General features: G+C 43.7%; 1 protein-coding gene across 2 annotated transcripts in view; it reads right to left on the reverse strand.

The window, feature by feature from the left end:
• Nucleotides 1-18,871, reverse strand: part of col5a3a (collagen, type V, alpha 3a) — a 66,862-nt gene extending 47,991 nt beyond the window's left edge. For both annotated transcript variants that reach the window (XM_080774894.1, XM_080774893.1), the window contains exons 1-5: nucleotides 18,606-18,871; nucleotides 9,057-9,224; nucleotides 8,680-8,893; nucleotides 6,640-6,802; nucleotides 314-436 (exon numbers count right to left, since the gene is read on the reverse strand). In XM_080774894.1, the coding sequence (XP_080631020.1) occupies nucleotides 314-436; nucleotides 6,640-6,802; nucleotides 8,680-8,893; nucleotides 9,057-9,224; nucleotides 18,606-18,690 (753 nt within the window). In that variant the 5' untranslated portion in view covers nucleotides 18,691-18,871. The remainder of the gene's footprint in view (nucleotides 1-313; nucleotides 437-6,639; nucleotides 6,803-8,679; nucleotides 8,894-9,056; nucleotides 9,225-18,605) is intronic.
• Nucleotides 18,872-27,169: the final 8,298 nt, after the last annotated feature.

Below are 27,169 nucleotides of genomic sequence, written 5' to 3' on the forward strand. Positions count from 1 at the left end.
ACTGCTTTCAGCCATTTCCCTGTAGCATCTGGATTCAATACGAGACTAAATTGAACTGGGGCCATGCTTGTGTTTTTACTGTGGAACATTGACGATATGCTTTGCATTATCACCTATCATGCCAGTATGCAGTATTACTGAAATGTTAGGTGTGTGTGAGTGTGTGTGTGTGTGTGTGTGTGTGTGTGTGTGTGTGTGTGTGTGTGTGTGTGTGTGTGTGTGTGTGTGTGTGTGTGTGTGTGTGTGTGTGTGTGTGTGTGTGTGTGTGTGTGCGTGTGCGTTGGTGTCTCCCCCTGCTGGTGACAGTACTAACCTCCTGGGGTTCCAGGGCATGGCTGTTATAGGGCAGAGGAGAGTCACAGTCAGGTATGAAGTTCAGACAGTAGTCCTCAGCGGCGTGGGGGTCCTCCACGATCAGCAGCTGCTGGATTTCTCCCTGGGAAAACACAGAGAGGATACAAGCATCCTGTCAGAATCACCCCAACATCATGCTGGGCAACACCTATACGCTGTAGAGCAGTGGATCCCAAACCTTTTCATGTCAAGGACCCCCAAATTGACACTCATTAGCCCGCGGACCCCCATTTTGAAAATATATGCCAAGGACCCCCAATAAGAGAAGATTTTTACAGCTCTAGCAGTGATTCTCACTCAGGACCCCAAGTTTGACATGCCTTAGGCTACGGACCCTCATTTAATGGCATTTCTATCTCTGGGTCCCCCAATTTATATTGTAAAATCAATGTTAATTTAACTCTGAGAGTGTACAAATGGAACCAAACGGACCCATTAGGCTACGTTTGGTTCCATTTGTACAATCTCAGAGTTACAGCCCCATAAGGGTCCATTTGGTTCCAAACTATAATTTAGCTGGGGACCCCCTAGAACTCCCTCAAGGACCCCTGGGGGAACTTGGGGAACCACTGCTGTAGAGTGTATCAAGTGCTGGATTTTGGTGGAAGTAGCGCTCAAGTGTTGCGATTGGTCGAAACATATCGTATGATCGTATCCGGGGGAAATACATCTGACGGAGGTCGTGACCAGGCTTTTCTCTTTGTAGATGAGTAAGGCTGGGACGGTGACATCATAACGTTTGGCTGAAACATAACAAGAGCAACTCTACTTTCTCTAATGCATAACATGTTCCCATGGTTCCAGCAGGGAGATCACTGTGAAACATGTAACAGTCAAATAGCTCACCCGAGGACGCGCCTCACCCCGCCGTCACAAGGCTTGCAGTTCCCATGCTGCCCTGGAGGCCTAGCCAGCAATACGTAAACACACGCATAAACACGCGTGTGCTGCCTGTGAGCGTTTGTTGGATTCACTGGACTCCTCGCGCTCGGCACCGCTGACATCTTTCTCCGATAGCCCCTGATTACTAACACAAGCCTTTGCTTGCGTCCTTCTGAGAAACACAGGCTATGGATATTGCCAGTTATCCGATGTAAACAACAGCCCCATGGCCCTATTTGACAGGAATGAGATCAGATCAATGATAAGACTCTCTGAAAGTGACATGGCATGGTAAACACATTGTGGGGTAAACTGTTATCCAGGGACAGCTGGGCAGGCATGTGTGATGAATTGAGTCAGATTAGCCTCTTGATGTAGCAGTAATTACAGTCCCATTGTACTCTCTTTAATTAGGCTCAGTGGCCAGAGGTGAAATGAATCAACATCCGTTAACAGTAGCTCATACATCACCCCACGCAGACCAAATCATGCCTCTATGAGAAGTACGTGAACACAGGAAAACCACAAATGGATGTACAGTATAGGTACAAAGATATAGTACATCCCGTACCAAAGGACGGAATACTAATTTGAATGATGACAAATGCTCGAATATGTCTCACATCATGAGGGATTGCATATAGCTGCAACCCTGTTTGCTTTAAGAAAACATCACAGAGAGAGAGAGAGAGAGAGAGAGAGAGAGAGAGAGAGAGAGAGAGAGAGAGAGAGAGAGAGAGAGAGAGAGAGAGAGAGAGAGAGAGAGAGAGAGAGAGAGAGAGTGGGGGGAAGGGTAATTCAATCCAATCTCAGAGATGACAGAAGAGATGACAGAGAAGGTCTTTCTTTTAAGTTAGCTTACTAAAACACACTGCAAGCTAACTTGTGCCCGAGTCATGACCCATTCTGCTTCATTTTGCTGCTATCTTAAGGGTATATGTTCCAATGCAGTATTATCAAATTTTAACATATGTCAAGGATTTCATACAGTATCAATATACTGTAGGAGTGGCTCTCAAAAGAAGTCATGACAATTATCTGTGCTTGTACTGTATAAGTGTTTGTGTGTGTGCGTGTGTGTGTGTGTGTGTGTGTGTGTGTGTGTGTGTGTTTGTTTGTTTTTTTGTTTGTTTGTTTGTGTGTGTGTGCTGTGTTTGTTTGGGTGTGTGTTCCTGTGTGTGTGTGTGAGTGTGTGTGTGTGTGTGGTATGCGAGTCGGGTGAGGTTGGTACCAGGGGAGAAGAGGTCATTCAGTGGAGCAGTCCATTCTCAGGCCAGGCCTCTGGGCCTGTGTTCCCAGGACCTGGTTCTGGGAGCTGCGAGCCCGGGGGTAGAGTAGAGGGAGCCAGTGTTCCGGCCCAGTTCTCCCAGCGTGGGAGCACAGCATGTGAGCCTGGGGACAGCGGTCAGCCCCTAATGTCTCTATTGCTTCCAGATTGCCGGCAAACAGCTACAAGATTTTAGCATTAAAACCAAAACGCCATGTTGCTTTTTTGCACCAAAGCAAACATCAAACTGTCCACAAGTCTGGCTGCACTCCCTCTGCGGCCTCTGTGTGCCCTGTTTGTGTGTCTCCAACACGCTGGCTGCCCAGATAGGATCCAGCCCAGTGTTTATTTGTGAAATTCAGACCCTTATTTCCATCTGGTATGTGCTGGAGAAACGGAGATGTTTTGGGTGCTTTTCTGTTGACACAGGCACATGTTGAGTCAGTGATATATAGAGCATGTCATTAAGGCTTTGTTTCAATGCTCAGATTCAGATCTAATTTAAAAAAAAACCTCACAGATTGGAGGATTGAAGACTAAATTGGTCAAGGTGGCGTAGATGCATTTTCCTTCGGTAATGATTTCTGTCTGATTGTGGTCATATGTTTTTGGTTAGTTGCGTTACTTGTTTCACAAGAACCGAGCAACAGCGTGCTGTTTCATGACGAGGGCTTGCTATAAACCTATGCAGACTCACATTCACCCTCAGGCACACAAGAAAACATAATCTATGACGAGTCACACCAGAGGCAGTTGGATGTTAGAGAGTGGAATCTCATTAATTAAAGGCTGGGTGAAGGGGAATGCACTCAATGGGTCAAGGGTCTCAAATAAGTCCCTGGCAAGATCTGATTGGGTGGAGTGCTATGAATGTTGGCTTGCAGACCTCTTACTGCAGGGCCCCATCACACAACAGGTTAATGAGTTAACGAGAAAAGGTCACAGTTGGCTTTTAGTGGGAATTCAGCAGAGCAGAGCAACTCTGACAGGTCTATGCAGCTTTAAGCACGGTTTGTCTGAGCTAATGCAGGATGTTTGTGTTTGTCATGGTCGGCGCTAGAGATGATTCAGCTGAGGGGTTAATATGTTCCTGAATCCTCCCAACGTTGCCACAGATGTCTTCTCTTAATGGGCACACACCCAGTAACTTTGAGTGAAAATAAAATAGAACACGTCAAACGTTTCTCTGGCATCAATTGGCATCATGTCAGACTGTGTAGTCGTGATTCGTTCAATCCATGCAACTATTTGTATCATTATAAAACACATATTCTGGCTAAACCTTTTTACAGTCAATGCAGCGTACATCTTTCCCGTGTGTGCAAATGTACCCCAACAACAACAACTAAAGGGGACAATATTGTTATTATTGTTGAAAACGGCATCCAAACATGCAAGATTTCATGCGTGGGAACCCTGCTCACTCATTTGCTCATTCACTGAACAGAAAACATGGACTGGACAGATGACAGAGGAAAGGATGATAGAGGATGATACAGTGAGTCATTGCCACAAATATCACTACCACAAGTACAGTAAAGGGACTGTTGATCTTTTGGAGCAAGGGCAAAGACTGACAGTACTGAGGAATGATCTCCAATAAATTTATAGGGCCCACATGGAGACAGATTTCTTAATTGGAGTGGGACACTGTGATGTATCTCAAGAAAAAAATACTGAACTGCCTGTCAGAATCTGCACACAAGGATCGTGTGGGAGGGGAAGGAGAGAATTACTTAAGTTATGGCGTAGGATAGCCAATTGTGGAAAAGTTAGGAGAGGGTGGAGCTTGAACAGGGGAGGTTATTTTGGGGAGATATTTCACTATGCAAGCATACCCGAAGGTGGCGACTGTCCTGTCAGCAGCAAGGACATCTGGTTTTCTTCTAGTGAAATCAGAGAAGGCATGTGCCCACTAGGCTAAAGATAATAGCCCCAGTCCTCTGTACTTATTCCTAAGGTCAAAACAGCATTGGTTTAGTTAGATCAGATGCAAACCTGAGGGGGTGAAAGATAGTAAGATGGCTTGCAATGTGAACTCTCTCTCTCTCTTTGTCCCTCTCTGTCTGCTTTTCTCTAATTTCAACGCTAAACAGACAGAGCCTGAGGTCATGGCAATAGAGGGGGCTTAAGCTGATCTCTGTTGCATGCTGGGGGCGAGTGATTTAGAGTGGAGCCTCATCGAGAATGACAATGGTACACAGTTGCATATTGTCATGGGAGGCACGGAGAAGTGATTTATGACAATAAGGGTTACTGAAAAGAAAATGAGTAGAATTGGAATAGATCCCAGAACCTCGTTTTCAACTTCTGGCGCTTTCTCTCTCGCGCTCTCATATTCATGTGTGTGAACTATCCGATTTCCCCGAGCTGTGGAAGCTTCGAAGTGTTCAACTTCAAAAGGTTAAAAAGTGGTTTCCGCCGGCAAGCAAACAATGTAGAGGAGTGGAGTAGGAAAAATGGCCTGCACGACCCCTGTCCTCCTCTGCTGACAGGTAATAAGGACCCGTCGCCACGGGGGTCAACACAGACAGAGAAGAAACAGGAATTCCTCTTCCATGGGGATCAGGTCTCACCACTATCCACAGACAACGACCGGAATACATACACAATCACTAATTCACACTCGCACACAGTCTGTAATGTCCAAACACAATTGTCCATTCATACCGCCATCAACACGTCTACACGGATCCGGGCTGTCCAAACAACAAAGGCAGTATGTCAGTATGTCAGTTGTAGGTGCAGCGATTGGAAATGGAGCTTGGGCAAGTCTGGACAACACTGATCAACCCCCCCCCCATCCCTCCTGGCCCCTTGTCCTCTGTCCTCCTTTCCCCTCTCTCCTTCCGCCCCCTCTCTCGTCTCCTGTCTTACCCTGCCCTCGCATGCACCAGTCTCATTACACCCCCAGCCCTCCAGTGGTAACATAGGCCTGTCAATCTAAGATTTGACCCAAAAGAAATTGCAATAGTAATCGTTCAAGGTTTTTTATGATCCCTAGGGTCATAAAAATAACATAAAAAATTGATCATTATATAAATTGTGGATCATGGTAAATGCAGGCGTACCACATTTGAATTATGCTTTAAGTAGCATGTGACATGTCAACTAGGGGTTATTCATGATTCTGAACCCATTCCAAGCATTAGTTTTGCACAAAAAACACTCCTTGGCCATAGCCCAAATGTCCCCAAATGTGCTGACCTCATCACATTAAATGTGATGAGGTCAGCACATTTGGGGACAAACTTTGTGAAGACGCTTATGGCCGTTTTTAGCCCAAGGAGTGTTTTTCATAAAAAGAAACCTTGAACGATTACTATTGCAATTTATTTTGGGTCACAGACCTTTTTAGCTTAGATTGACTGGCCTAAACAGCAGACCCAGATACATGAGTGTTAATGCAGAGACCTGGGAAACATTTCTAAGTGTGTTACTTTGAGGAATGAGGTTATAAATATTGGAAAGTCATCCAAATGGAAAAAACAAGGTTATCAGGAACCCCCTGTGGCTCCATGTCAGAAGACTCAGCTAATACGCATTATTTATTACTCTAGTGAATAGCTCCTCTGGCTTCAATTGCCTACTTGATGAAATAAGCTCACGTCGTATTCATCACATGAAGCTGGTAATCACCTCCTGTGCTCCCTTAACGAGAAAGGCTCCCGAAAATAAAAACATATTTCATACCGTTGTAATTCCAGGTATCAGTCAGAGGAATTCCGCCATCAATGCGTGTGAAATAGAACATTGAGCGTAATACTTAAAACGTAAAAAACATATATCATATAATATAGAAATCCCCAAATCGCTCAAGCCGCAAACTTCATCAAGCTTGATTTCTTCTATGCCCGGTGATCAGGCATTGATCCTGTCTAGGTACCATATGATTGAATGTAAACATCGAGTCTTCATTTGATAGCTTTCAAGGTGCTGACAGTTGGCACATGTATTCAATTGCACTTGATTGTATCATGCATACCTCACTTCCTGTTATCTTGTCACAACGCTGAGGATGGCCCATCAGTCCGAATTGCGTCCGTTGTCCATCAGAGGTAAATAAACCATGTGAAAAGGACATTTCTTGTGTGCTGGCTATTCCTAAATTCCCACTGGTGACCAGGTCCACCTACCTCAAACACACCCTCGTCCAGAAGCCTCGTCCCGAACACAGTGACGCCCTCCGTGCTGACCACAGGGTTGTCTCCTCGCAGCAGATCCAGGGTCTCTATCTTCTGACAGTCGAGGTAGAGGGTAACAGACTTGCCCTGCACACTGTAGGCTATCCTGTGCCATCTAGGGATTGAACAAAGGGAGAGAGTGACGGGGAGGGCAGCTTAAGAATGAGCTTAGCAATGCAGGGGATTCAAAGTCAAAAATCCGGCAGAAACCATATGTTTCCCTACAGGCTGTAAACACAAAACATATGGCTACTTCTGTATGTGGAATGCAGGTCAAACTGTATCCAACAAAAGCAGCGACGCAAGGAGATCACTCAGAGGCAATCTGTGTCGTGACTAGTCATACAAACAGACAGGCCCTTGAGCTCCAGACAGAGAAGAACAGATTTCTTACAGTCTGATGATGAAGGGCAAAGACATGTAACATATGAAATAACTGCATCAGGGGCTCTGGGAATATGCTATTACATTCAAGGTCGCTCATTCAGGGTGTCAGACAGTTGTCCGTGTGTGTCAGAATCAAATGCATGATGGGGCTACTTGAGGTAAACACTGTTCTTCGTCATACAGAGCTACTCTATCGAGGCACATTCTACACCTGTTAAAGCAACTCATTGGCATGGGTGGTAGATATTATCTGATTTATTTTACTATAGTGTCTTGCGGAAGAGGGAATCTTCAAAACAAGAGTGGCTGCACACGCTGATAGCCAAAGTACCAATTTTTGACATGACTCAGCTTAACCACCGAAACGATTCATGTCTTAGGCCCCCTACACACTGCACGAAATTTGCTCCAAATTTGTGATTTTTGGCACTCGCCGACAGAACCCCCGATCTGACACAAGATCTGGCTTTGATCACCAAGGTTTTACTCGCTGTGTGTGAAAGGCTTTGCGAGAAGATCCAGCGGTGATATAAGCGCTCGCCAATGCCTTCCTGAGCGTTTCTGAATTCTAGCAGGTCTGATATTTGGACCGAGAAGGTCCATATTACAGCCAATGAGAGCACAGGACAGCCGTGCTCACATACAGGAATTCCGTCTGTTTGTATCGATAGATGATAATATAATCTTTATTCCGTGGGTGAATCCAGGTATATTAGCCTAATATTGCTGTTAAATAGTCAATGCATCTCACTTGAATAATGTTGATAAAACCGCATCAGAATCTGCGTTGCACCGCAAACATTTGTGTGTGTGTGCGTGTGTGTGTGCGTGCCAAAATGAATTGAAATAAAAAACAAATGTAGCCTATATGTATCGGGTCTGGATGGCATATTGTGCCAGTGTGCCTGAACCCTAGCGGCGATCAATCGTTTAGTGTGAAAGCCACAAAGATATAATGACAGCCGATTAAAAAAAATACTCCTGTATAGTGTGAAATACTTAACGATCTGATGACTCCCAGAAAACGTTAAAACTCCTAAGGGGTCATTACTCTGCATCCTACTAAAATATTGGCACTTTGGCTATCAGCGTGTGCTTTTTAAGATTTCCTCTTAAGTTTATTCTCCCGTGGGCCGGCACCGCTTTAAGGACGTTGGTGTGCGTAAGCATCCGTGTGCATAACTATAGTCTTGCACCAAGGTGCCACCAGCCCATATGGGCTCATAAGACACTAGGGCTATATCATGCAACACCCCCTTGAAAGACATTTTCAAACAGCCGATCTACAAGCTCACAACATTCATGTTGAACTAGAATTTTTTCAAAATAGTAAAAAATGGCAAATAAGTTTAGGAATAAGGGGTAAGGAGTGGCGCAAGATAGGGCCCTGGCTATATAATGATAATAACTGCTTTAAACCTTTATTCTCTCACTACGTGTTGTGATGTGACATGTTCTGAGCTTTCAGCTTGTATATGTTATATTGTCGGACATTGTCTGGACATTTTCACCTATAATGGCCAAAATAAGGACACAAGGGTTCATGTGGTTAATATCTGTATCAATTTAAACAGAGGGGGTAAATGCCTCTGGGGCTATACCCACTTTCCATCTGACAGGTTGATCTTCTTGAAGGTGGGATACTCCTGTGGTGAAGGCTGACCCCGGTGGTCCTCATACAGGAAGACGGGCGACCGGCCCACCTCAAGGCCCAGCTGCTGGACCCCCTGTTGATCATATACCGAGACCAGGAAGAACTGCGTGCCCTTCTTAGCTCGGACCGTTGCCATCAGAGAGAAATCCACAGGGAAAGGAGAATCTGTAGAGGGGATGAAGAAGAAGATGAAGAGAAGACGAATGAGTGAGGAGAGGAGAGGAGAGGAGAGGAGAGGAGAGGAGAGGAGAGGAGAGGAGAGGAGAGGAGAGGAGAGGAGAGGAGAGGAGAGGAGAGGAGAGGAGAGGAGAGGAGAGGAGTCCAGTACCAGGGAAAAGCTGCTTTGTGGGGGCACTGAGCTGGATCTTCTTATCTATCCTGTAGGCCAGGTCCGCCTCGTCCATGCCTTTCCTGGTCCTACAGAGACCAGCCTTCATGGACACTCCCTCCATGTCGTCCGACAGCTCCAGCAGCTGTAGCACATCCACGGGATCAGCTGAGGGGTGGAGAGGACGAGAACAGCAGCAACAGCTGAGTTAGCAGACGTATTATGAAAAAGCACACAGGGTGTGTCGTGTACAAAATATCAAATGTAAATATACATTTTTGACAAAAACATTTCTCTTTTAATAAGTGACTTTCTGTCTATTACAATCCAGAGCGTTTGAGTGAGGAAACTACAAGATTATTAAATTGGACCGTATGAAAGAGAGGGTATTTCATAGGATGTGTTGTGTACAAAATGTAAATATAATATGTATTTACCCAGACATCTATATTTAATAACAGACTTTCTGTCTATCCCAGAGTGAGGAGGAAACTACATGATTACAAAATTGAACCTTATGACAGAGGGCAACGGGATTATTTTTCTTATGTCAGTCTTGCAACGCCGTTGGGCTGATGCGATCACACTCTGCTGTGCGTCTGCTCTGTTAAGTGCTAGTTGTTTCCGAGCAGCCGGTTTAGTGGGGCTGGAAACAGATCTCTTAAAGTGCATGGGCTTCCTGCTTTCTGGGAGATAGAGGAGACAACTCCTTAGAGAAGTGGCTGCAGGTGGCCTGTCCTCTGTGGCTGTTATTACAGGGAGAGGGGTGGTACATAGCCAAGCCCATAATCCTACGGCAGTGTACACCTGTCAGCTGCCACCTGCACACAGCCCGTATACGGTAACAGCAAGCATCTCATTTATCTGATTCTGGGCACTTTGCCGGCATAACAAAAGCTGCAAGCACATATGCGATTCACACACAGTAACATTTCCAGCATTACATTTTACAGTGTGTTTACATATCAAAGTGTACTTATGAGCAATGAGCACAACTCCACATAGGGATTCTCCCAGCTGTAAAGACTACAGTATGTCTAGTTACAATGAGTCTTATTTGCAGTCGGCCAGTTGCGTTATTAGATGTTTTGAGGATAAAGTGCTGCCATGAGCATTAGCTGGGCTCAGAGCTTTGTGTGCAGGGCAGGCGGTCTCCCACCAGCTGCCAAAGGGAGTGTGTTCAGGGCAACTCAGCACTTAGCATTCCAGGCATCTGAAATGAGGAGCCTCTATTCAAACTGCTTTACTCACTAGCTCTCCTTTTATTTTCGCCGTTAATTAAACATGTGGAGGGAGTTTACTGGTGCCCCAGACATTGCTTGCAGAAAAGCAACATGTTACATTTTATGTCATTATTTATTTTCACAGCAAAGGCCTTTTATTTTTGGGCAGCGCTGAGCTCGCCCACTGGGTCCCCTGGCACAGTTGCAATGGGCCTGTAAAGAGGTTAAGCTGTGAATTACCAGGCCAGGCCCTCACAATAGAAAACATTAGTAACAGATCTAAAGGTATTTTAGACCAGAAGGGCTTAATTTTTATAATTCAGCACAGAGTCGTAAATAAACCCAGTAAATTAAATAATTTACAGCTGGCTCCCTGCCTTCCAGCGAGCAGAGCAGTTAGGCTGATGGCCTACAGCCATACGGTACCTGGCACTAATTCCGATTCGCCCACACACCGACATTTATGACCCTTTTAAAATCTGTGTAATTGGCAGGCATGACTGAACCAACAACTAAATGTCAATGAATAATTTATCAGGTCAGAGATCAGCATCCATCTCTCTCTCTCTCTCTCTCTCTCTCTCTCTCTCTCCCATGCCTCATGCACATGCATGCACAGTGATAGGGGAAGAGAGGTTAATAGGCCCTGATGTTTGGAACTGCCCAAACAACTAGTATTCCAATTTGAAGCAGCATGGGTCAAATTATTATACATGACGTTTGGGATCCTGTCCACTCGTCAGGAAGGGCACCTGGCAAACTGCCTGGACTAACTCAATCGACTTTTCACCACAAAACACTTTCTTCTGCGTTTTTCTTTTTTTTATCCAAGCATTCCAAAGAGACAACGCATCATGTTACTGCACATAACCAATAACAACAACAGCTGAGCAACGAATTGACCGTTTTCTACAGGAGGTGAGATATAAAGTAATTGTTCACTAGCACAACATAAATTCGTTTTCATCTTTTGAAGAAAACTCTTAAAAAAATTATCTTCATGTTGTGGTGGTGCACTGAGAGGATCGAGGACACTCTTGACCTTATGGCCCTGTGAGTTCTATCGACACAACACAGAGATGTCGATATTATGTGCAACAACACCGCAGGGAACACAGAGCGAGAGAGAGGGAGTGAGAGAGTGGAGCAGCACAGATTCAGCCAGAAAGAGAGTGATTTCGCAATGAGCTGACATAACTTATTTCTTATTTAAGAGCAGAAATGCTGGGAGTAATATGCATCCATCCCACGCATACTGTACATACTGTACATGCTGTACGTATGTGCAAAAACTAATGGATACAAGCTGTTGGTGGATAAAAGTCTCAAACCAACTCAGAGGACAGTCTGAGTTGGTGACACATTTTGAGCTGGAATATCTGCTATTTTTACATTAAATAACGTCTCGCCACACGCCCCATCCCCAAAGACAACAGAGGGCTGAACAGTAAATAAAAGGGAAAAGAATCATGCTCTGAAGGAAATAAGAAAAAATAGGTTGTAGTAAATGATGACCATGCAGTCTTATACAAAGTCTAAATGTAATTTAATGTACATGTAGAAAAGAGCCATGTATGTCGGACTATTGGTACGTCGGACTAACGTATGCCGTTAGGGGTTCAGTGTCTTGCTCAAGGACACTTGGACAGTAACACAGGGCGAGCCACTCCCACCCCAAGTAACACTCAGTGTTAATGTAATTGGTTACAAATGCATACTAAATTAAGGATTTGAATGCATAATTGCATATGGTGCAACACCGATCTAGCTGCAATGCAATGCTGCATGCCAGAGAGAGCAGTGACTCTGATTAAGACTTTGATGGATCTAACGATCCATGGGGCAGTCGCACTGGGAAATCCTCCATATTTTCACTATTACACCACCATGCCTGCACTCTAGTGCTGTAAAGAAGAAGCCTCTGGCATAAAGTCTGGATCTGGATTTGAGCCAGGATCAATACCAGACTGCTACCCACCCCACCCTCGCCTATCAGCTGAAGCTGTGCCAATCGATCTAGCAGTCCTGCAGTACCTGTATTTCATTAGGCCATACAGTCATGTTCTGACCTTAACTGTCTGCCCCCCCTCCTCTTATGGTGTGTATGGCTCAATATGTTTGATCCTCTTTGACATATCGCCAGATGTGGTTGGTCTGGCACTGTACTATAGTGTGATTCATGCCTGCCACTATATGCGATGTGTTGTGAGCTTGCGGCGCATCTGCTATTTTCAGTGCGCGACACCCTTGCACAACCAAGTATAACTGAGTGTCTACTTCTGCAGTAGTGTGGTGTGAATACAGATTGTGTTTTTACTGGGCAAAATAGAGATCAGTGTTTTCCAGTAGCACAAAAAGGTCAGAGTTCATGGGAAGGGGGAGATTAGACATCCAGCAATTCCCTGTTCCCTTGTGGTGCCTTAATAGTTAACACACATAACATCTAGTCTGTGATGTGGAATGAACATACACACATACTGCACGGTACATGCATGTGCTGTGTGCATGCATGCTGCTGCATGCATGGATGTACACATCTCTTTCACATAATGACAACCCTCTCTCTTGCTCTTTCTCCTTGTAGCACTTGTGAGAGACACGGTCTGCATTGCGGAAAATATTGTCCACAGTCTTTCTGGCAGAATAGGCCTGAATTAGCGCCCACTCGATTTCACAGAACACGCTCTGTCCGAAGCAAATGTCAGCAGAGCATTCACAACAGTATCTCTTCTCTGACGGCGTGACATGACTTGACTCAGTGTTTCCATGTAATCATACAGCCCAGTACCACCTCAGACATACAGTACATTAGATATAATGTGCGCTCTGTGCCTCCTCAGCAAGTGTCTCTGAAGGCATTCCTTCTGACTCACACCTCCTACACTCCCCATTTTAAGCCTGAAAACACACAATACTGTACTGTCCAAAACCTAGAAACAAGGGGACTTTCTTGGCCAAAATGGAACCAGGACCAAGAGAGGTTCCCACCAAATGTTTAGAACCACACCCTGAGATGAGTAAGGAGAACAGAATGGACTTAAGTTGGATTTATGCTTGGCTGAAAATAGCCGATGTACAAGCTCACAGTGCAACGTGCTGCAAAGCATTGTGGGCTTGTAGATCAGCTATTTTTTTTGCTCGACACCATGCACAATAATATCTTTTTTATCAAGCCTCTCTGTCCTCTGCACTCTATTTATGTGACTGTACCTTGTTTATTGACTAGAGTTCATGCTTACTCTGCTTATTCCAATCTTGCTAAGTCACTCTGGATAAGAGTGTCTGCTAAATGATATTTGCAGATACTCTTGATGTAGTATTGTGACATGACAGGCAGCATATCTGCACATGGTATCCATGTGTGTATTAAGAGGATGCATGGTGACCATACCCAGCCCCACCACAACCCCTTCATGTTAGTTTGGAGAGTCATTCTACATTAAAACTACTGCTCACAATACAGTTCTTAAAAATAATAATAACAATAATAATAATAATCTTCTATAATGATAATTCAATGGGGGCCAATTGGTAATGAGTTTGATGACAGATTCAGCGGAAATGGCTGAATAAACCCAGACAACTGCTCCAAGCCTCCGTGAGGAATAGCTTTAATCTAATTAGTAGTGGGCGTGACCCTTGACTGGGTCAATGCAATGTGTAGACAGGAAAGTTATCAAGCCGCACAGTGATGGAACACACACACACACACACACACACACACACACACACACACACACACACACACACACCACACACACACAGAGAGAGAGAGATAAATGAGTTATCAAACGTTGCACAGTCACACACTGACATAGCTCAATAACAACCTCTATAAAATAAATGAACAGCACTTTCCACCTAGCAGTCTCTACATTTCTCGTTGTATGTAGGCTGTCAAACATTCACTCCCATTATTGTAAACAAATGTAAGGACATTAAGGGGGTGGGGGTGCATCTCTATCATGTAATGGGTTAAAGGTTACATGGAGAAACGGAGGAATTCATTTGGCAGTAGGAATGCAAACTGGGGGAGTTGGTGGTGATATTTATCCTGTTGATTGGGCTCCAGGGTTGGTCTGCTTCTAGTTATCATCACTGAGCGTTTTTGGGACCTTGTCAAACCAGCGGTTGTGTGGGATACCGCTCGGAATCCGCTCTGCAACCTTTTGACTGATTCGGGGAGAAGAACCCAACATGTGTGAAGCTTACACCACATAATATATGGTGAGCGCGTGTGGATTTGGTGGCATCGAGCCTGCTTTGTTGTATGGTGCAAATCCATATGCTGCATGGACGGGCCGGCAACGGTATCGTTTACTCACAGTGGCACATCATAAGTGGCAGACGAGCAAGTGTGATTAGCGGTTTGGGAGCACTGAATATGGGTCATTGGGTAGGTCCTGTTGTTAAGGCTTAGCGTCATGAGTAAAGCCTGATTCATGCTTCGTCGTACGATGGTAGTATTCGTTGAAAATGTGAACTATAGGCTTCTGGGGGGTGTCGGCACTGCAGCTGAGCCCTGTCTGCAGAAATCTCGCTGGACATATCCCTCCGTTTAACATTACAAACACTGCATTCTTCAATCACCACAGTTTGTTCTGCTCTTGCTTGTTCGCAGCATGACGGGCAGACAGACAGGCCAAGAGCTGCTGAGCCCATAGAGAAAACACCTGCCCCTCAAGGCCTCACTCTGTCCAGGCACACACACACACATCAGCCAATCCTACGAGGACCGATATGTAAACGTTAATGTGCACACACATGAACTAGCACGTGCAATTGTATTTATTTTATTTTATTTTATATCAACACCAGACCGCATCACTCATTCTATCAGATAACAGCAGGCTATCGTCATGGTGCACAACAACAGGACTCCCACTCTCACAGACTCAAAGCATACGCATTCTGCATAGACAGGCGCGCGCTGCGCGCGCACACACACACACACACACACACACACACACACACACACACACACACACACACACACACACACACATACATACACATACACATACACATACACATACACACACACACACATACAAACACGCACCATATTATTCTTTCAGAAGTCCTGTTCATGCATGCATTTGAAGGGAACTTCAAAGCTATAAGGGCCTCTGCAGTGTGTGTTGCTTTGAAAGTAAAGCCTAATTTACATTTCATCATATAATGGTGTCGAACATCAGCAATAGCTGATCTACAAACTCACAATGCACCACATCCATAATGCGTTGTGGGCTTGTAGATCTGCTAATTTGCCAGACAAATTAGACATGGGACTGTCGCCTTCTGAACTGAATGATAACAACCCATCGTCTTTGATAAGGGGCGCTATCCAGTTTAGAGAGGCCACTGCTTTTTAGTGGTAAGGGGTTATGACACACCAGTGTCACAAAGGCCACTGGCTGTGTCACAGAGGCCACTGTATTGTGACTCGAGAGGGCACAGATGGTTTTGGTCAAAGGAATCCCATTCCTGGCTTCTTTGTCATCCGTGAATATGACATGGGTTTTCTTTGGCTCATGGTCTGGGACACAGCCAAATAGGTCAGTGTCTATGACGCCTGACCGCCACCGTTCCACAGAAATGTGCCCTAAAACTATGTTCATGACTTGAGGATGGAGCTCTGAGTGCCTGAGGCGGAGGTGCCTTTCTGGACGCCAGATGTTTATTGCACACTATAGATAGGAAACAGCCTCTACCAGTTGTTCTACTGTCACTTACAGTATATCATGTTTATATTTATGTCACATTAGATAGATAGTAAACAGCAGCATCAGCAGAGCCACACACTGTAAAGTCCTCAGTGTTAATTGAATATGTCTGTCAGTGTACAAATGGAACCTTGCAGAGTTAAGTTTTAGTTAACACTAGGGATTTTACTGTGCAGCTAACAGTTCCTATCAGCATCGAACACTGTGGCCCTCCCACATCTAATGTTTCCATTAGAGAAAGACAAACGTCTATTGCAGCAGAACACTCTGGAGTCACAACAGGCGTCAACTTCCTCTTCTCCCACTGCACTGTTTCTAAACTCATCTCCTCTTTTCCACTTGTTTTCATTTGCCACTAATTTGCTGCTGGATCAAAGGGGGACAAGCATCGCTCGTTGCCACCCTCCAATGGGAGTTGGGTGCAAGATCAACTCCAGTGAGGCAGCTGGATCAAACGGGACACGGGAGAGATGGGGGTGGGTGGGAGGGTTCTACGTGTGTGAATTCCCCTCTGTCATCCAGCCAGCCGGGTGCTGGCCTGGGTGGGGCAGGGTGTGTGGGGGGGGGGGTGTTGGAGGGGGGGTTACAGTAGCTGTAGATGAGGAGGCACACAGCATATTATGACATAAAAACAACCTCTCTCATTTCACAGCCTTTCGTTGGCACGAAAGAAGATAAACTAAAGAAGAAAGTGTGGTGAATTAAAGGAACAGTCTTCATTAACCGTGTACGTGTGCAAGAATGTCTCACTTCCTGTCATCAAACGTGACTACAAAGAACTCTCTCATCTCTCTCCCAGACACACACACACACACACACACACACACACACACACAGAGACACACACACAACACACAACACATAATATGTGTTGTGTGTTGTGTGTGTGTGTGTGTGTGTGTGTGTGTGGGGACACACACACAACACACAACACATAATATGTGTTGTGTGTGTGTGTGTGTGTGTGTGTGTGTGTGTGTGTGTGTGTGTGTGTGGGAAAACATTATTTTAGTGTAACACCAAAAACATGCACACGTGCACAAACAAACACACACACACACACACACACACACACACACACACACACACAAGACTGACATATCAAATGGACCGCATAAACCATAATCGGTGGTCTTATATTCAACTTCTACACTATTTTGTACTCTTCTGCCAAGGTTTTAGCTACTGGATTTCAGCAAATGATCCCAGCAGACGTTAAGCTGTGCATGAAAGTTACTTGTTTAAGTGTAAATGAGACAGCTTTAAGTGCTTTTGTTTGTTGTCCAGGGGGTTAACTCTTACTGTTGAGGCATGTCTTTACACCAGGCAGTCTCTCTATAATGCAGCACCTGCAAGGAAATTGTCTGTCACGGGTCAAAGACACTCAAGCCACAGCCACAGGGCATGCAGGCCTATTGCTCTGACCACAGGCCTTAAAATGTCCATTGTGGGTGGTAGTATACGGTTGTGGGTTAAATCAACAATGGACCAAATGTGCACAAGCAAGTTGTAAGCATGTATAGGAGATGAGAAGCGTGATAATGGTCACAGCACTTTAAACGCAGTAACATATATAGACTTTTGTATAGTCAGTCATGTCCTGCAGACGGATAATACTATAAATCAATGAATGAATAAATAAATAAACACACCGGTAGGCCTAGTGTACAATTCTACAGACTTAATGGGAATAAATAAAATAAACTTCCTAAATCTGAAATAGAATGCAAACATTATTATAGCCTAGTACAGTACTATAGGGGATATACAATAGACAAATATCTGGGTGTGAAAATAATCATAACAGGGCTGTAACTGCAAGAGTGTGTTGGTGCTAAGCTCCTATGTGCACAGTGGGCACATTAAACAGATCCATGACAGGAATTTTAATCTACTCTGGTTGGTCAGTGTTTGGCCATATACCTCTTTCTCAAGCCAACGTTAAACCTCTTCACAGTTAGCCGACGTTGGTCACGAGCAAACTCAAACATGACATCATGCAGCCTCACTCTGAGGGCCCTCCCAGCACAAACAGCACACCTGATGCAGTGAACATCCAGTAGGTTGGGGTTGGGGCATTAAAATGCAAAAGCTGAAAATAATTAGTTGAATTCATAAAGCTGAAGCAATCCAGATTCATTTCGAGCAACCATGGGTGCATCATTTATTTCTAGTTCTGCAAAGTTCTGACAACTTGTATGGCTTGCAATTTCATAATTTGATCCAAGCCTGAGTCATTTCAGCAGGTCCTCTATGGTAATCCCAGCCTGAAGCAGTTTAGTGGGCAAGTTCAAACCAGCAGCATCAACAAATATCCAAACAGATCTAAAACTCAGATATCACAAAAAAGTTCTCAATCAAACAGCAGGAAGAAAATAAACTATCATGCTCGTAGCTTAATGGTTGCCTTGGGGCAAATAATATATAATAGAGCTGTCTGCATTATATGTGCATGGGACCTGGGATAACGGAAAAAGTGCATCAATTAGCCTAGAACAATGAGCCTATTATCAGCCCCATTTACGTTCTCGCCTCCAGGACCATAGCTCTGTAATAAGCACTTAATTATTTCTCGGCAGGTGTTCAGTAGGCTACTTTACCAGCTTTTGTCGTTGTTGCGTGCAGTAGTAGTATAAGAAATAGCGGTATTGTCCTAAACGCCCTCGTCCTTTTTAAGCGGTCCATCTTGCAAAGCGGAGACCCCTCGCCTCCTCCGCCACAGAACTTTAGAACAATGTGCAGAAGGTTGAGAGGGTGCTAAGCAGCCATGCGTAGTGGGAAGAAGCTAGCAGTGCGGAGCATGCACTCTCTGTAGATCCACTTGCTGATTGTTGGAGAAGTTTTTTTGGAGGCTCCTCTCTCAACTTCTCTCTCTGTCCTTCTCATTCAATTTCTCCCTCTCACCCTCCCTCCCTCCCCTCTGTTCTCCTCCTCGTCCCTCCCATAGGACGGCGTCTCACGACGAATGGATGAGGCTGCGCCATAAATCACCGCTTCATTGGCGTGCGCTGAGGTTTATTACTGCTCCTCCTAATTTGTTACGTCTCACTTCGTTCTTATCGATAGCAGAAGAAGATAGTTTACTTGTTCTGTGATGGCACCGTTCGTTTAAGCTAGCGACTATGTGTAGCCTATACGTTTCAAATTATATGTTGCAAAGAAGGCAATTGCGATGCTATTTGACTGTGAATAGGCCTATTCACAGTCATAGGATTTAAATGTCATTGTGACACAATTATAATTGGTAAAAGTGACAACAAAGAGGATTTTTGTGGGGTGATGATGAAAGTAAAACTAACTGCACATCTTAGCAATTAAAAGAAAAGAAGCATTCCCCAGATCAGGGCAGCTATAGGGTTTTGCATCTGGATGTGACCAAGCAATGAACTTCACAGCAATAAATAAGTATACTACAGCAGCAGCACCCCTGGCCAGTTCAAGGAGTATGATCCCTCATCATCCCTCAGTGATCCTTGGTTCTGGTTGAATGTAGACCAGGTTATCTTCACCAACCAATCACCTGTATATCAGCAGCAGACAGACAGATATCACAAGCCTGCTGGCTACATAACCCCAGGTTAGAGGTCAGTGACTGCTGCCTGACAGGCCAGGACTGGGTTAGTATAGTTCAGGCCTGCTCACATTATAAATACATCTCCACACAACCAAGGTTTAAAACCGGAAGATTTATCATCACGCAGCCCTCTAACTAGAGTCCACTAATGTTTATAATAGTGGTGGTCCTCTACTCCTCCCAATTGTAAAGTTCTCTTGCCATGGTCAGCTGTGCTAGACCCAGGGTCAAAATATACAAATATCACAAGCAGACAAAAGTCTGCCCTTTCTCACCCCCATGCTTCCATGTGGTTTTACAGTATACATACAATAAATTAATATTATACCTTTGTATTTGTAGCTCAGTAATCCATGGGGACACTGTTCTGTTGTTGGGGCAGATATAGGTTTAATTTAAACTTTGGCAGTGGAAAAAAACGCAGATAGAAATAAGCTGAATTGGGTGTGACGGTTAACCCATCTCTCATTACTTTGGGGGAAGGGGGTGGGGGGGGGGGGGGGACCCTCAACACACGCTTTATGAATGACGAAGTAGTCCTGCCAAAAGCCCAGAAACCCGTTCCAGAATGCTTGTGGTATTCGGTTGAGATGCTCAGAGATGAGCCTGACAAAGAGCTTTTCTAATTGGAAAATTAGCTAAGATAACAGTGCTAGAGTCCAGGCCATGACAGGCCTCCGTGAAGAGGTCAGGGGGAAGTGAAATCCCTGAGTACACTTGGAGAGGATGAGACGAACCCTGTCTGTTAGTGGAGAAATGAGGAGAAGTGCTCCGACAAGAAAGTGAGAAACATCCCTTGACAACTCAAAATCACCTCTTTTATGGTCTAATTCTGACCTCTCATCGTCTCTCACTAGGGCCCAGTTTAACCCATTATAAGACACCTTCTGCAAGTGCCTTCTAAACCAGTAGTTCTTTACTGCTTTCAATATTTTTCTAAAATGTTCAAACATAACAGATGTACAAGCTCACAGCACAGCACAACGAACGCTGTGCCAATGAACGCTATAATCTAACAGGACACAGATGCTTTCCCGGTTTGAAGGGGTTAAAACTACACTATACGAAGAGTGTTCATTTAACTCCACGAGTGAACGAATGTAACCAAGGGACCATTTGGTTACGTTTGTATACTCTGGGAGTGACAAATGGTTAATTTAACATACGAAGAGTGTTCATTTAACTCCACGAGTGAACGAATGTAACCAAGGGACCATTTGGTTACGTTTGTATACTCTTGGAGTGACAAATGGTTAATTTAACACTGAGGATTAGTGTAGACTGTCATAGTGAATATTCCTCTCCATCCTCGAAGTTTAACTTTTGGAATAACATCCTTCTCCCAGACAACCCTGAGCATGATTCGGGCATAGAACCATGGTAACCATAAACAACGGGCACACATGCATGCATGACAGGGAGGGTTATGGGAGAGAGAGATTGGAAAACACTTCTATCGTCCAGATAACTGGACAGATTAAGGTTGATCCTCTAGGTAAACAAGAGACCCCTGACCTCCCACCCTCTCCCTTCCCAGTACCGGCTTAAAACTCCCCTTAGTCAGGGCCACATTACATTCCTAGCAGCTTTTAGCAGATAGTTACTAAGACTCCAGTGGGTAGTCTGAACCCTGGGTGAGAAATACTTGCAGAGTATGTGCTATGTATACACCTACAGTACTACAGTATGTCTTCTTTATCCATGGAACCGTACATAGTGAAGATTTCTCTGCATCCACAAAACAATATCATGTTTGTAGAATCACAAGTGAACAAAGCTATCCAAATAGGCGCGTACATGTCCATTTGGTTAAAGTACACTGTCTGTGTTATAATATGGATAAATGCATATCGATTAGGGATGTGCCGATGAGACATTTTGTCCGATATCGATATCCGATATAATTAATTGCTGTTATGGCCGATAACCGATAATACCGATGTCGATATGATCTCATTTTGTATTGAAAAATTATAATACTTTTGTCCATTCTGAAAAATACATGTAACAGGGTATCTGCACTGCAGGTTTAGGCAAGTCAGATTTAACTTAAATACCTTTATATTGTGAGCTTGTAGATCTGTTCAAGCTGTTACTTTGGGCTTGTTTATCTGTAAAGACAGACCGATTAATCGGCCCGATTAATTAATCGGTCTGATTGATTAATCGAACCGATGCGATTAATCTAAAAACAACTAAAATCGTCCGATACCGATGTGTTTACCGATTAATCTCCCATCGCTAATGTCGATACATTATCACTGAGGATTTTACTGTCTGGACCCATATGCATATGTTATTTAATTCTTTCTGACCACAGAAACGGTGCTTAGCACCGTATATCCAAATGCTAAGCACCATCTCTGGTGGTCAGAAAGAATGAAATAGAACTTACTTGAACTGCAAATGCAATGCATTTGTCTCATGCCATCAATTTGTCACTTTTAATTAGCCAACAAGGGATTCAGAAAGCATTCCGGGAAATGATAAAAATAAGATACATTAAATTTAATTTCTTAAATGGAAATGAATACCACATAAATACAACTGAAAACACAGTGATCGGAAGGGGGAGAATGATGACGCCAGATATTTCATGTTTCTGTCTGTTGGTAATGAATCACCAAAACAAACAGATATCTATGCACACACTGGTAACATTTACAAAACATGAGTACCGAAACACTATTCCAGCTGTGTTTTGACATTTCTTCACTGGATTAGTATGGGAAGAATAAAAATGTGCAGATTAACGTAAATCGATAAAAGAGATGGATATTTCCCAAACGTTGCAGATATTACACGTAAGTTATGTAATGTTGTGCTCTCTCTCTCTCTCTCTCTCTCTCTCTCTCTCTCTCTCTCTCTCTCTCTCTCTCTCTCTCTCTCTCTCTCTCTCTCTCTCTCTCTCTCTCATTTTTAGTTTTTTTACCATCAGAATTGGATGTTGCTCTCAGACACGTTCATGTACTGTAGCAGGCTAGCAGCCATGTGGCACAGTGGGGCGGTAGTGGCTCAGGGGTAGAGTGGCCGGATGGGGGAGGCTCCTAGCTCGATCCTGGGCTCTCCCAGAGATAGTATTGAATTGTCCTTGAGAGCAAGACTCTGAACACCTAATTGCTCCTGATGTGCAGGTTGGTGCCTTGCATGGTTTCCTCTGCCACCAGTGTGTGTGTGTGTGTGTGTGTGTGTGTGTGTGTGTGTGTGTGTGTGTGTGTGTGTGTGTGTGTGTGTGTGTGTGTGTGTGTGTGTGTGTGTGTGTGTGTGTGTGTGTGTGTGTGTGTGTGTGTGTGTGTGTGTGTGTGTGTGTGTGTGTGAGAATGGGTGAATGTAATGCACAATCTACAAAAAGCACTTTGGATAGAAGCGCTATATAAATGCACCATTTACCAGCATAAAGCAGACATGGAAGAAAATCATCATCTCTCTCTCTTTGTAACAGGCTGTGGTTTGGTACCATGAAGTGTTGCAAACTTTTGATTCAGTTTTAGTCATAGTCTTTTGAATACAATTCCATTTAGTTTTAGTTAACTATGAAAGCATGCCTTTCGTTGCGTTGGTCACGCCCCATGGTCATGCCTCGTGACATCACGTGATGTCATCAATATTAAACCCATATATGGAGATCCCTGATGTCATCAATATTGGCCAGCAACTCTACATCTCACCTCAAACCCTTAGATCTTCACAGAGCTGACCTGTTCTGACATTCCATATTATGTTGATCCTTCCCCATCCATCCTTCCTCTTCGATGTCTCATTTTGACTGATACCTGCCTCAATGTTATTAGTGCAGCCGCGCCCGGCAGCCGGGGAAAATTAGAGTTCTTAACAGGCCCGAAAATTAAGGCCCGGCCCTACCTGGGCCCTCATCAAACCCTGTACACTCAAGACACTGCCCCCACTGCCACCCTTAGATCTCCATATATGGAGCTGACCTGTTCTGACATTACATATGTTGATCTGACCTCATCAAACCCTGTACACTCAAGACATGCTCCATATAATGGCCAGTACAGAATTCATTGCATATGTTGATCTGACCCCCCATGCCAAAGCACCAGCGCTCGCCCAGCAGTCTGCTGTCACCGAGGTGGATATGTTGATCTGACCCCCCATTCCAAAACGTCAGTGCTCGCCCAGCAGTCTGCTGTCAAGCAGGCGGATGCATGCACGCGACCTTGCCCTCAGGCATCTTACTGGTTTTAGTCTGGTTTTCAGTTAATTACCATAAGGTTTTAGCGAACAAGACACTTCCACCCAAATTTCCTCCATACAGATTAGTGCATACATTTCCATTGGAGTTTACATATCTCAAACCATTCTTCATTTGATACAGTGAAGTTATACCCTCCCTCTCCCACTATTCTTGAATGTATTCTGTATTACCGGGATGTTTTTTTGTTTTTGTTTTTTGTCATGAAGCTGCCATAAAATCTAGAAATAACACTCTTAAGTTGTTCCGGTATTCATCAAAAAATGTATCAAGGGAAATTTCTTTCCTCAGATTTGCAAAACTCTTAAACTTTCCCTCTTCTGTAAGCGAATATACGATGTTGTTTCCTTTTGAAATCCAGGATTTGAAACTACAGTCTACTATTTGTTTAAAATCCAGATCATAAAAACACCACTGAATTATTTGTATCTTATCATCACATTGTCTAAAGCTCTTCCTAGATTTCCATGATCCAACATCGCATGAATTGAGGTATTCTTCATAACAGAGTTTAATATTTAACTCTGGGCTTTTCCCCTTATGATGGAGATGTCTTATTGTTTAATCACTGAGAGGGTGGAAGGTTTACAGATGTAATCTGTCATCACCTCGATGCAGTGTGAAACATTATCTGTGATATTAATATGTGTGAGGAGCTTGTGAGTGTTTAGGATTAAGGACCCTGAGAGGGGCTTTAAATGGAGCCTGCCTCCGATTCGCTCCTTTGGTTGAGGAACATGCTAGAACAGGACAACAGGCAGAGTGTGGGGAGAAATATGCATCTGAAGTCTCACAGGGAAGAGGCGACTGACTCTTTGAGCTTGCCAAGATATATGATTTATGTGTGTTTAAAAGGGAAACTCATCAAAGATCAAAGCAGTCTTCGTTCGTTCGTTCGTTCTTTCTTTCTTTCTTTCTTTCTTTCTTTCTGTCATGCTATCATCATAAGTTAATCAAAACACTTTTCCCACTGTGCACGCTTCATATGCCCATGGTACAATTTGGTCATTTGCAATATCTTGGCAAAATGTCACTCCTCAAAAGCATAACGTACACTGTAATGATCTGCTTCCATGTTGAGATAATTTAGGTTGTTGTGTACAGTATAGCTAATGGTTTTAATGACCATGTACCATTATTATGATGTATATAATGTTTTATCATGATTGAGGTGCTTGTGTATACAAGTCATTCTCAGTGTGGTCGAATGCATCAGTTGAGCTATTAGCATACTTCATTATCATTATGTATGGCAATACAGTAGCTACAGTACACAAAACATCCTGAGGTAACCCTCAGGATGTTTTGTGTACTGTAGCTACTGTACTGTATATGCTACTGAACTCAGAGATAAAAATGGACAGGTACGGAAAAATGGACAGGTACGGGGACATTTGTATTCTCAGAATTAAACACAGTGTAGGTGTAGGTCAGTTTGAACACTCAACAATCAGGATTTTACAGATTAGGTTCATTTTTACACTCTTGGAGAGGTTGAACAAGTGGCTGACATGTGTCTCCAATCGATGACACACGAAAGGAACACTTTGTAGATATACACTGATGCTATTTACTGGTTAAAAAGCACTAAACGTGCTTTTTTCAGTGACTGCAAAACATTTCAATAAAAATGACATCCGCAGCTGATTGAGTGTGAAACTATAAAGGGAGAAAATAGAGTCACTAAACCAACCACGCACGCATGCACGCGCACACACACACACACACACACACACACACACACACACACACACACCAGAAATATTATCATTCCCCTCATTGCCTGCTGACGAAATGAGCTCTATATATCACAGGCATTTTTACTTCCGAGTCCTACAATGCCCTCTTGCTACAGCTGATGCTATAAATCCACTCTGTCAGACAGAGGTATTCTGAGTCTAGTCTACCTGAAGTACCACAGGGCAGAATGAGCACATTACATAATCAGCAGCTTATTGGTATTTCACCACCACCACCCACCTCCTTCTACCTCTTTGCATACATGTCTCTTCTCTTTCTTGTGTATCTCAAATGTATCATAAATGCAGCCTTTCACGCATCTTTCACACGCACGCACGCACGCACACACACACACACACGCACACGCAGTCACGCACACGCACATGCGCACACGCACACACTCACTCATGCTCAAGGTGCACATATGCACACATTTAACTTGATGCAATTTAGAAACAAACAAACAAATTAATTGGGATTAATTCACCCCCAAAAATACTTATTTTCTCATTTCTATCAATTGCACACCCCACAAGCCTTGAATTAATTTGTTTGTTTTTGTTGCATACCTAAGCAGCCAATAATTCGATGACTGGCGGAAAGATGCTAATGTCTCCACAAGTCTCTGGGAGACGAAATTATTGGCTTATACTAAAACAAAACATCCCCATGAATTCAAGGCTTCATGGGGTGTGTAATTGATAGAAAATAAGTACGTTTTTGGGTGAACTAACATTATGAACAGAACTATGGCCACCAGACTGGATGCAGCTGGATGGCAAAAAACAAAGGGTGAAGTTGGCCAAAAGTAGAGGCAGAATTGAGATTAGCAGAAATAATTACATCAAACTTTAATTTGCTAAACCCAATTAGAAATAAAATGCCAAACAAGGGGCGGGACTGAGGGAAAGTGGGTGGAAATTTCCCCTCTGGATCATTGAGGGGAGTTACCAGACTGGTGATAATTATAATAATTAGAGATGAGGGGAGACTAAGCTAATTAACATCTAAGGACCAGCCTGTTAAATAAACTGCTCAAAGCAAATAAACTAAATAAACTTACCCCCAAACTGCACTTTAAACTTTCTCCTGCTCTGTTCCCCTCCCTCAATGTTAGAGGATAGTTAAAAATGTCAACATTATGTTCATTGTGCAAATTAAGTTTGTGTTTGAAGGGGTATGCACTAAAGGTAAAGCCAATTCCAAAAATGTATTGCTCTGGTTCTCTATTAAATTCATATAACATTACGATATGCAAGAATAACAGTGTGATTCAACCAAAATATTTACAACAATATGTTGTTACATATTGTTGTAAATATTTTGGTTGAATCACACTGTTATTCTTGCAGTTGGTACAGTTGGTACAGTAGTATTACTATTGTACTACTTTTACAGTACATATACATTCATAATGCTTTCTTCGCTTTTCACTGCTCATCTAAAAATTTGCCTAAAAATGCCTATCTGTTTTGTTGTGTGTGTGTGTGTGTGTGTGTGTGTGTGTGTGTGTGTGTGTGTGTGTGTGTGTGTGTGTGTGTGTGTGTGTGTGTGTGTGTGTGCGCGTGTGCGCGCGTGCGTGTGCGTGCGTGTACTGTATATAATCCATTTTGTGAAGCACATTGACTGTACTC

Source organism: Protomyctophum bolini (assembly GCF_963924005.1).
Source record: "Protomyctophum bolini genome assembly, chromosome: 11".
NCBI lineage: Eukaryota > Metazoa > Chordata > Actinopteri > Myctophiformes > Myctophidae > Protomyctophum > Protomyctophum bolini.